This window comes from Salvelinus alpinus, chromosome 27 (assembly GCF_045679555.1).
Source record: "Salvelinus alpinus chromosome 27, SLU_Salpinus.1, whole genome shotgun sequence".
NCBI lineage: Eukaryota > Metazoa > Chordata > Actinopteri > Salmoniformes > Salmonidae > Salvelinus > Salvelinus alpinus.
The window spans coordinates 18,692,254-18,704,583 of NC_092112.1; the positions used below are offsets into that span (position 1 = coordinate 18,692,254).

General features: G+C 42.1%; 1 protein-coding gene across 1 annotated transcript in view; it reads right to left on the minus strand.

Annotated features, from left to right (window-relative positions):
* The window catches only part of enpp1 (ectonucleotide pyrophosphatase/phosphodiesterase 1), a 53,117-nt gene extending 41,395 nt beyond the window's left edge, over positions 1–11,722 (minus strand). Inside the window, exon 1 of the mRNA XM_071369625.1 lies at positions 11,361–11,722. Within this exon, the coding sequence (XP_071225726.1) occupies positions 11,361–11,498 (138 nt within the window). The 5' untranslated portion in view covers positions 11,499–11,722. The remainder of the gene's footprint in view (positions 1–11,360) is intronic.
* Between the last annotated feature and the right edge of the window lie 608 nt (positions 11,723–12,330).

Genomic DNA, 12,330 nt, shown 5'->3' on the forward strand with positions numbered 1-12,330 from the left:
CAGAAGGATGAGTGCCGGGAAACAGGGGGTGGTCAACCATGCCCGTAATTGATTTAGCCTTATCCAAAATTATAGGTGACCATTGCTGTACATTCATACCCTGGGTGAGGATAACTTGACTATTGTAATGGAACATCTGAAAGAGCTCAGCAGTGATCTCGCAAACTAACACCAACCAGACAACGATTGGAATCCGTTTTGAAGGGTTCAGTTATTATTTGGTGTTATGGGAGCTACAATATTTAATTGATTGATTTATGACTTGGAAATGTGTTTTTTCAATAAATACTTATTATAACGGTCTAAGGCACTGCATCATCAGTGCAAGAGGCATTACTACAGTCCCTGGTTCGAATCCAGGCTGTATCACATCCGGACGTGATTGGGAGTCCCATAGGGCGGCGCACAATTGGCCCAGCGTCGTCCGGGTTTGGCCGGGGTAGGCCGCCATTGTAAATAAGAATTTGTTCTTAACTGACTTGCCTAGTTAAATAAAGGTCTAAAAAAATATATATAAAAATAAATAAATAAATTGGTGTCCAAAAATACCAATTTCCGATTGTTATGAAAACTTGAAATCGGCCCTAATTAAATCGGCCATTCCGATGAATCGGTCGACCTCCAGACCATACCCAAATTAATCTTCTTCAAAATGTGTCGTATGACACTTTAATCGTTCTCATTCAAATGTATAACTCTCTCCTGGGTACAAATAAAAAGTCAGTAATTCTCCACATCTGGGTGTTGGCCCTTACTGGCCCTTACTGAGAAGTAAATGCTGGTCGTAAGACAACTCCCCTCCTCCTGGCTGCCTGGTGGTCTGCTCTGCCTGGCTCCTCTGGCCATGTAAGGGTGCACGGCTGGCCACATGTTTGTAATTAGTGGGCGGTTCAAAGACTGTGGATCTCAGTGGTTTAAAGTTTCAACTGAGTCAGCCATGTTAAAAGGGAGGGATATACAGCAGTTTAATAATCAAGGCTTGAAGAGAGTCAAGAGTCTCAATAGAGGCTAGCAGGACCTGTCAGGATTAGAACTGGGCTCTAATCAGTATGGCGTGTTCTCATTGTGGGTTAAAACCAAGAACCTGTAGTAAAGAGCTTGACGTAAAGAAGACTCAGGTCCTAATCTTGAAGTGCTTTGAAAACTCTGAGGACTTTGTTTCATGAATCATATGCTGTACATGTGTGATGTCGTAAGTCCTCATGAACTTACTGGAAAAGCCATATTAGAACGAAATATTGTGCAAGTATGTATGTATGTGTGTGTACATGTGTTTATGTTTGCAAGAGTGTGTACATGTGTTTATGTTTGCAAGAGTGTGTGTGTACGTGCGCAATAGTGTGTGGTGTTTGAGAAACCTGGCTGGTGTCCTGGGAAAGCCAAGGCTAAAGTACCGAGGTCCAGTGAAAGTACACACTGTACTTTGTAAAATGTCAATTTGCTTCACGTAATCATGAAGGATTCCTGTTATTGGTTGACTTTTTGTATTATTATTCTGTATGTAAATCCAAGACATTCAAGGGTTTTTCTTTAAAAAAAAGTATTTTCTGCATTGTAGAATAATAGTGATGACATCAAAACTGTGAAATAACATGGGATTGTGTAATAAGAACAAAAAGTGTTAAACAAATAAAAAACATTTTTTTAGATTCTTCAAAGTAGCCACCCTTTGCCTTGACAGCTTTGCACACTCTTAGCATTATCTCAACCAGTTTCATGAGTTAGTCACCTGGAATGCATTTCAATTAACAGGTGTGTCTTGTTAAAAGTAAATTGATAGAATTTCTTTCCTTCTTAATGCATTTGAGCCAATCAGTTGTGTTGTGACAAGGTAAGAGTGGTATACAGAAGATAGCCCTATTCGGTAAAAGACCAAGTCTTCAGACCAAGAGAACAGCTCAAATAAGCAAAGAGAAACGACAGTCCATCATTATTTTAAGACATGAAGGTCATTCAATCCGGAAAGTTTCTTCAAGTGCAGTCGCAAAAACCATCAAGTGCTATAATGAAACTGGATCTCATGAGGACTGCAACAGAAAAGGATAACACAGAGTTACCTCTGCTGCAGAGGATAAGTTCATTAGAGTTATCAGCCCAAATAAATGCTTCACAGAGTTCAAGTAACATCAACAGTTCAGAGGAGACTGCGTTATATCAGGCCTTCATGGTCAAATTGCTGAAAAGAAACCACTATTAAAATGACACCAATGAGAAGAGACTTGCTTGGGCCAAGAAACACGAGCAATGGACATTACACTGGTGGAAATATGGCCTTTGGTCTGATAAAATCTCAAATTTGGACTTTGGCTCCAAACGCTGTGTCTTTGTGAGATGCAGAGTAGTTGAACGGATGATCACTGCATGTGTGGTTTCCACCGTGAAGCATGGAGGAGGTGTGATAGTGTGGGGGTGCTTTGCTGGTGACACTGTCAGTTGTTTATTTAGAATTCAAGGCATACTTAATCAGCATGGCTACCACACCATTCTGCAGCGATACGTCATCCCATCTGGTTTGCACTTAATGGGACTACAATTTGATTTTCAACAGGACAATAACCCAACACTGATGTGCCGATATTACATTTTTGGCCGATACCGATATCCGTTATTTTCCCTTGCCAAAAAAAACGATACTGATAACCAATATAAAAAAATAATTTGCAGCCCTTTAAGCATTCTAGTACAGTTAAATAGTTAACACACACAAGGACGCAGCGATCTAAGGCACTGCATCTCAGTGCAAGAGGCGTCACTAGTCCCTGGTTCGAATCCAGGCTCTATCACATCCGGCCGTGATTGGGAGTCCCATAGGGCGCCGCACAATTGGCCCAGCGTTGGCCGGGTTTGGCCGGGGAAGTCGTCATTGTAAATAAGAATTTGTTCTTAACTAACTTGCCTATTTAAAAAAAAAAAAAAAAAAAAAAGTTACACACACACTGACCCAAAAATTATTTTGTTGGCATTTACGCATGTCCCCATTACCAGTGAAACATAATCCAAAACTATTTATTTCACTTACTTGCTGCGCTGTTTCATTGTTCATTTCTTCAGTCATTTCATTCTCAACCAGGATTTCTATGGAACACCGTTTGGGTCCTTGTGTGTCAAATAACACTATTTGACGTGTCATAAGCTTGTTGACCAATCAGGATCTGAATATGACTGTACGTCACAATAATTTAACACGTTCATACATTTTTTAATGTAGTTATTACACATAGATTACACTATCACTCGTATTTCTTCATCGATACTTATGCTATGATGCAGGTAAAGTTGTCTCGCACACCTACAGTGTTGGTCATTAAAAAAAGCTATCTAGCTTATGGATGCAAACAATGTTCTTTCCCAAAAATATAGCAAAACGACAATCTGTTTCAGTAGCTACAGTTAGCTAGCTAACTATATAGCTTGGTGTCATCTAAAATAACCATCATTTATAAGAGTTCTATTTTGTTTAATGGTGGTCGGACCATCTATGTGAAGCTAGCCACAATAAGGATTAGCCACAATCGTGGAATTTGCGTTTAGCCTTCAAAATAAAAGTATGGAATAATTCTACTATGTATTCATTTGCGTCACTGTCAAACTTTTTTTTTTAAGGCAAACCGCAAATTCCACTACTGTGCCTAATTCTTTTTGTGGCTAGCTTCACAACACATAACCCGGTCTGGTCGAGCATTACATTTACATTTAAGTCATTTAGCAGACGCTCTTATCCAGAGCGACTTACAAATTGGTGCATTCACCTTATGATATCCAGTGGAACAACCACTTTACAATAGTGCATCTAACTCTTTTAAGGGGGGGGTTAGAAGGATTACTCTATCCTATCCTAGGTATTCCTTAAAGAGGTGGGGTTTTAGGTGTCTCCGGAAGGTGGTGATTGACTCCGCTGACCTGGCGTCGTGAGGGAGTTTGTTCCACCATTGGGGTGCCAGAGCAGCGAACAGTTTTGACTGGGCTGAGCGGGAACTGTACTTCCTCAGAGGTAGGGAGGCGAGCAGGCCAGAGGTGGATGAACGCAGTCACTAGCATCACTAGCCAGATGAAGCTAGCTGGCTGCTTATAACGTTGGCTTTGGGAAACAGGGTTAAGTAGGTGGCTAGCTATTTAAACTCAACAAAAAAAGAAACATCCCTTTTTCAGGACCCTGTCTTTCAAAGATAATTAGTAAAAATCCAAATAACTTCACAGATCTTCATTGTAAAGGGTATAAATACGGCTTCCCATGCTTGTTCAATGAACCATAAACAATTAATGAACATGCACCTGTGGAACGGTCGTTAAGACACTAACCGCTTACAGACGGTAGGCTATTAAGGTCAGTTATGAAAACTTAGGATACTAAAAAGAGGCCTTTCTACTGACTCTGAAAAACACCAAAAGAAAATGGCCCAGGGACCCTGCTCATCTGCGTGAATGTGCCTTAGGCCTGCTGCAAGGAGGCATGAGGACTGCAGATGTGGCCAGGGCAAAAAATTTAAACGTCTGTACTGTGAGACGCCTAAGACAGCGCTACAAGGAGACAGGACGGACAGCTGATCGTCCTCGCAGTGGCAGACCACGTGTAACACCTGCACAGGACCGTTACATCCGAACATCACACCTGCGGGACAGGTACAGGATGGCAACAACAACTGCTCGAGTTACACCGCGAACGCACAATCCCCCCACCAGTGCTCAGACTGTCCGAAATAAGCTGAGAGAGTCTGTACTGAGGGCTTGTAGGCCTGTTGTAAGGCAGGTCCTCCCCAGACATCACCGGCAACAACGTCGCCTATGGGCACAATCCCACCATCGCTGGACCAGACAGGACTGGCAAAAAGTGCTCTTCACTGACGAGTCGCGGTTTTGTCTCACCAGGGGTGATGGTCGGATTCGCTTTTGTCGTCGAAGGAATGAGCATTAAACCGAGGCCTGTACTCTGGAGCAGGATTGATTTGGAGGTGGAGGATCAAATCAAAAGTTTATTTGTCACGTGCGCCGAATACAACAGGTGTAGTAGACCTTACAGTGAAATGCTTACTTACCAGTAGTGCAAAACAATTATTAGGTGACAATAGGTAAGTAAAGAAAAAAGTAAAAAACAGGCTATATACAGTAGCGAGGCTACATACAGACACCGGTTAGTCTGGCTGATTGAGGTAGTATGTACATGTAGATATGGTTAAAGTGACTATGAATATATGATGAACAGAGAGTAGCAGTAGTGTAAAAGAGGGGTTGGCGGGTGGTGGGACACAATGCAGATAGCCCGGGTAGCCAATGTGCGGGAGCACTGGTTGGTCGGCCCAATTGATGTAGTATGTACATGAATGTATAGTTAAAGTGACTATGCATATATGATAAACAGAGAGAAGTAGCAGTGTGAAAAAGAGGGGTTGGGGGGGGACACAATGCAAATAGTCCGGGTAGCCATTTGATTACCTGTTCAGAAGTCTTATGGCTTGGGGGTAAAAACTGTTGAGAAGCCTTTTTGTCCTAGACTTGGCACTCCGGTACCGCTTGCCATGCAGAAGTAGAGAGAACAGTCTATGACTCGGGTGGCTGGGATCTTTGACAATTTTTAGGGCCTTTCTCTGACACCGCCTGGTGTAGAGGTCCTGGATGGCAGGCAGCTTAGCCCCAGTGATGTACTGGGCCGTATGCACTACCCTCTGTAGTGCAATGCGGTCAGAGGCCGAGCAATTGCCGTACCAGGCAGTGATGCAACCAGTCTGGATGCTCTCGATGTTGCAGCTGTAGAACCTTTTGAGGATCTCAGGACCTATGCCAAATCCTTTTAGTTTCCTGAGGGGGAATAGGCTATGTCATGCCCTCTTCACGACTGTCTTGGTGTGTTTGGACCATTCTAGTTTGTTGTTGATGTGGACGCCAAGGAATTTGAAGCTCTTAACCTGCTTCATGACAGCCCCGTCAATGAGAATGGGGGCGTGCTCGGACCTCCTTTTCCTGTAGTCCACAATCATCTCCTTAGTCTTGGTTACGTTGAGGGATAGGTTATTATTGGCTGTGTCGTCGTTGTCGGCGATCAGGCCTACCACTGTTGTGTCATCTGCAAACTTAATGATGGTGCTGGAGTCGTGTTGGAGTACAGGAGGGGACTGAACACGCACCCTTGGGGAGCTCCAGTGTTGAGGATCAGTGTGGATCTGTCATGGTCTGGGGCGGTGTGTCACAGCATCATCGGACTGAGCTTGTTGTCATTGCAGGCAATCTCAAAGCTGTGCGTTACAGGGAAGATATCTTCCTCCCTCATGTGGTACCCTTCCTGCAAGCTCATCCTGACATGACCCTCCAGTATGACAATGCCACCAGCCATACTGCTCGTTCTGTGCGTGATTTCCTGCAAGACAGGAATGTCTGTTGTGCCATGGCCAGCGAAAAGCCCGGATCTCAATCCCATTGAGCACATCTGGAACATGTTGGCTCGGAGGGTGAGGGCTTGGGCCATTCCCCCCAGAAATGTCCAGGAACTTGCAGGTGCCTTGGTGGAAGAGTGGGGTAACATCTCACAGCAAGAACTGGCAAATCTGGTGCAGTCCATGAGGAGGAGATGCACTGCAGTACTTAGTGCAGCTGGTGGCCACACCAGATACCGACTGTTACTTTTGATTTTGACCCTCCCTTTGTTCAGGGACACATTATTCAATTTCTGTTAGTCACATGTCTGTGGAACTTGTTCAGTTTGTTTCAGTTGTTGAATCTTGTTATGTCCATACAAATATTTACACATGTTAAATATCATATAATATAATTTCATGAAATCACAAGTCCAATACAGCAAATGAAAGAAACATCTTGTGAATCCAGCCAACATTTGATTTTTTAAATGTTTTACAGCGAAAACACAATATATATTTATGTTAGCTCACCACAATAGCCAAACACACAACGCCATTTTTTCACCGCAAACATAGCTTTCACAAAACCCACAAATAGAGATAAAATTAATCACTAACCTTTGAACAACTTCATCAGATGACAGTCTTATAACATCATGTTATACAATACAATTATGTTTTGTTCGAAAATGTGCATATTTATAGGTATAAATCGTAGTTTTACATTGCAGCCATCGTCACAAATAGCACCAAAACAGCCAGAATAATTACAGAGAGCAACGTGAAATACATAAATACTCATCATAAAACTTTTATGAAAAATACATGTTGTACAGCAAATGAAAGATACACTTGTTCTTAATGCAACCGCTGTGTTAGATTTAAAAAAATAACTTTAGTACAAAGCACAGCATGCAATAATCTGAGACAGCGCCCAGCCATTCTCCGCCATGTTGGAGCCAACATATTCCACAAAAATACGAAATAAAATCATAAATATTCTCTTACCTTTGATGATCTTCCATCAGAATGCAGTGCAAGGAGTCCTAGTTCCACAATAAATCGTTGTTTTGTTTTAGAATGTCCATTTCTTCTGTCGAATTAGCAACTTTGGCTAGCATGGTGGAGCGCACATGTCCATGAACTCTTGGCACATGGAACGAAAAATTCCAAAAGTCATAAAAGTCAAATAAACTGGTCAAACTCAGTTGAAAATCCATCTTTATGATGTTTTTCTCATATGTATCCAATAACGTCCAAGACGGAGCATTTCGTCCTGTCTACCTAACGCATTGCAGAAAATAATATGGTGCTCCCTGGTGCGCAGCAAAATACTGCCAATATGGCGGACCTGTCACTCCAAAAGCTCTCATTCGGTCTCACATCAAGATAGACACCCCATTCAACATTCTACTGCCTGTTGACATCTAGTGGAAGGCGTATGAAGTGCATACAGATCCATAAATATAAGGCAATTTAATAGGCAAGGCCTTACACAGAGACCCATTTTCAGAATTTTCCCTTCCTGTTTGGAAGTTTGCTGCCAAATTAGTTCTGTTTTACTCACAGATATAATTCAAACAGTTTTAGAAACTTCAGAGTGTTTTCTATCCAATAGTAATAATAATATGCATATCGTATGATCTAGAACAGAGTACGAGGCCGTTTAATTTGGGCACGATTTTTTCCCAAAGTGAAAACAGCGCCCCCTATTAACAAGAGGTTAAGTTTGCTGAAAATAAACGCAGTTGACAGTGAGAGGACATTTCTTATTTTGCTGAGTTTATTTTTATGAACTGAAGTTTAATTTCAATAGGCGAACAACAATACTTACAAGGATTCCTAAGTCATTGCTAAGAATAATGAAAATGACTTCAGTTTCTACTGGTCATTGTTTTCACGCTGGTTGTATTGGTGCTAGCTTGGTACCAAGCTAACGCTAGCTACCCCAGAAGTTGTGGTCAAACAAATTATGCTTTATTACCAACGCGGTATTGTAAACACATCGTTCATGGCTGGTGTTTGCAGATTTTTTTGTACAGCTTTGACAGTGCTACTATATATTTTTTGACACGCAAAGACCCAAACGGCGTTCCATAGTATGTATGTTGTGAAGCTAATAGCAGTGATGCTATTACGACACGCAAAGACCTAAACGGCGTTCCATAGTATGTATGTAGTGAAGCTAATAGCAGTGATGCTATTACGACACGCAAAGACCTAAACGGCGTTCCATAGTATGTATGTCGTGAAGCTAATAGCAGTGACGCTATTACTGTGTAACTCCAGTAGGGCAACATCTGAAAAATAGCGCACTTGATAGTGTGTACCGGTGCTCGACCAGTCGGCGAAAGCCAACATCACCCACGACAGAGAACAGTTGATTGTCAAGGGCAATGAATTCCATTATCTTGACTTTAATGGATTTAGCTTTTAAATTGTCTTGCTGAAATGTTCTTACTCTTTCATATGACTGCTCGACTCCACACACCAGACATTGTTGGCTAGGTTAGGGATGCTGTGTTTCACGTGTAGTGCAAAATTTTACACGCCGTCATTACGTCATGTACCTACGTTATATAGGTATGCACGGCAGCTTTGACATCGGTATTTTAACATCGGCGTTAAACTAGACATCGGGCCGATACTGATGTTGGCATTTTTAGCTAATATTGGTCGATATGTTCACCGATATATCGTACATCCCTACCCAACACACCTCCAGGCTGTGTAAGGGCCATTTGACCAAGAAGGAGAGTGATGAGTGCTGCATCAGATGACCGGGCCTCCACAATCACACGACCTCAACCCAATTGAGATGGTTTGGGATGAGTTGGACCGCAGAGTGAAATAAAAGCAGCCAACAAGTGCTCAGCATATGTGGAAACTCCTTCAAGACTGTTAGAAAAGCATGAAGCTGGTTGAGAGAATGCCAAGTGTGCAAAGCTGTCATCAAGGCAAAGGGTGGCTACTTTGAAGAATCTCAAACATAAAATATATTTTGATTTGTTAACACTTTTTTTGGCTACTACATGACTCCATATGTGTTATTTCACAGTTGTGATGTCTTCACTATTATTCTACAACGTAGAAAATAGTAAAAATAAAGAAAAACCCTGGAATGACCAAACCTTTGACTGGTATCGTATGATATGTATTCATTTGCGGATGTCGATCATCCCTTTCGTATGATATGTTACGAATTTGCAAAATGTACAATATGTTCAAAATTTGCAAAACGTACGTTACAAATTTGCAAAATGTATGATACAGTATGTTATGAATTCCAATTTGTTGTGGCTAACGCTAGCTAGGTGGCTAACGTTAGCTAGCTCTAGGGGTTAAGAATTAGGTTAAAGGGTTAGCTAAAAGGGTTAAGGTTAGGGGAAGGGTTAGCTAACATGCTAAGTTGTTGCAAAGTAACTAAGCAGTAGTAAGTAGTTGCAAAGTTAATTAGCTAAAGTTCCCGTGATGAGTTTCAAACAAGCAATCTTTGGGTTGCTAGGCGTTCATGTTATACACCTACCCATCCACTCAGACCAACCACCCCTCCTTTTGTTTTTGCCTTAAGTAATCTTATGCAACCATACCAAAAGTAACATATCATACTAAGTTGAGTGTCCCGGCATTACGTTTACTATGTTATGTCTAGTCTATGAGACAAGTCTGCATGGCAACAAGCTCTAATATTGCCATCTGTTGTAATATTTCACAACTCTAAACCGATGTTTGCAGAATGATCCTGAAGAGAGTTGACTCATGTCTGACGAGACATATTGCCCAAGTGTACGCAAGCTGATTGTTGAGACATTGCACTGTAAGTAGCGCACGTAGGCTACTGAGACGTTCTTGAACGTAAGGATATAGTAATTGCAGGTTCAGACAACCACAAAGTCAATGGCTGGCACAGGCAAGTAGGGAAGTGAACCCAGGTTGCTGGCAAACACCCTACCCGTCACACCAAAGAGGTTAACTGGCTTGATGGGAATTGGTGAGGATCGCTAAACGGCCCCTCCAAATGGGAAGGCAGCTCCTTGTGCTTTGACCTATCATGGCCCCCTCACATGTCCCGTTGTGCCTTCTGATGGCCTCATGGCCGCCATCTCACTTCTGACACCAATGTAGTAAAACAGCAGGGCAGGGAAGTAAACCCAGGTCCCTAGTGTGAAATGCAAACACCCTACAAATTGTGCCAATAGGATTAATCCGCTAGGTGAGAATTGTAACGTGGCTCATATATGGAGGATCGCTACTATATCGCCATTAATGATTGAACATCATTGCCATTAGGAGGCACTCTTTCCTCTGGTCTAAAAAAAGTATCCCAATGCCCCAGGGCAGTGATATGGGACATTGCCCTGTGTAGGGTGCCGTCTTTTGGATGGGACGTTAAACGGGTGTCCTGACTCTCTGTGTCACTTAAGATTCCATGGCACTTATCGTAAGAGTAGGGGTGTTAACCCTGGTGTCCTGTCCCTTATACCATCATGGCCACCTAATAATTTACAGCTTACAGTTGGCTCATTCACCCCCTCTCCCCTGTAACGATTCCCTAGGTTGTTGCTGTAAATAAGAACATGTTCTCAGTCAACTTACCTGGTAAAATAACTTTTACAAGAAATGCAATGTAAAAATACCTCATCAGCTTAGTTTAACTGTCTTACCCAATCAGAACCCAAAATATAAGATCGTTAGCCTACTCAAATGTTTGTAAACAATGTCATTGCTCCTTTATGTAATTCAATAGCCTTTCATATTCGATAACATAAACACCTGCACGCTTGCAATAGCCTATGAACGAATCATTGAATGTGTGCCATCCAAAAGATAACATGCCAACAAATGAATTGAAATGTAGGCTATGGATGTTGGTATTTGGCTTTAAAGTTTGACTAGGTTACATTGTATCATCATGCGATACAACATCACCAAGAGTGCAGACTGCGCAGGTACACTTGATCCTAGTTTTACCATAGCCTACCCAGACCGAAAAGTTACAGTAATTCCACTCACCGCAACGATGACCATGCGGTTCTTTGACCTCTTTTTATGGACCTGTCCACTCTGTCTCATCTGATTGTCTCGACCAGGTGAACCTAGTAAATTGGCAGCCTGCTCAGTCGAAAGGTCATCTGCTTTGGATATTTCCATTCTGCATAAAGTTTTTCCCTGGAGTTTGTAACAGAAAGGTTTTGCAGACTTGAGAGAAAATAGTCTGGTCTCTTTTGCCTTTGGATTTTGTAGGGCTCAATGAAGAACCGCCTACTTTTTGTGTTGATGTCTCGAAGTTAGCGTTGTAGCCTAATCCTTATACAACATGTGCAGCCAGATGAGTCAGGGTGAAGTATAGTATTGGAGTAGTACCATTAAAAAGTAAATTACAAGACTACCGCGGCCAAGTCCTGCCACACCACCCTCACGCATGGCAGAGGAAACATCGAAAATAGACGCCACAATAGGTATGGAGAGCTAGAGTTGGACGTTTGTAATTATGTTGAGAGGACATTTGTAATTAGCCAACATTCGCTTTATGTACAATAATTACTCACTGTAATTATTACAATAGACTACCTCAGACATGTATAAAGACAGCTAAACGTCAGTTTGAAGGTGGTGTACAGTTTAGGCTACACAACTCAACATCGCTCAAGGAAAAATTCTACAAGTTCAGATAATGCATCACTGCCGCCTCCTTTTGGTGATCATGAAGCTTGCAACTTCCTTGCAACCGTCAACCTCCTAACCTTCAAGACTATGGCTACTACCAGTGCTTAATTTGTAGATTGGGAGGTGCCGGAACAAAAAGTGAGCGCGAGAGTTGACTGACCTGGGGAGTTCTGAGGTACCAGAAAGCATTGCATGCATATCATCGCATTTGCGTTGTGGCATAGAGCAGTAGAATAAAAGCACTTACAGAAGTTGCACACGGGAAAACATTGTTGTAGTCTATTATCCGGGAAAATGTTTGCCTTTTATAAACACA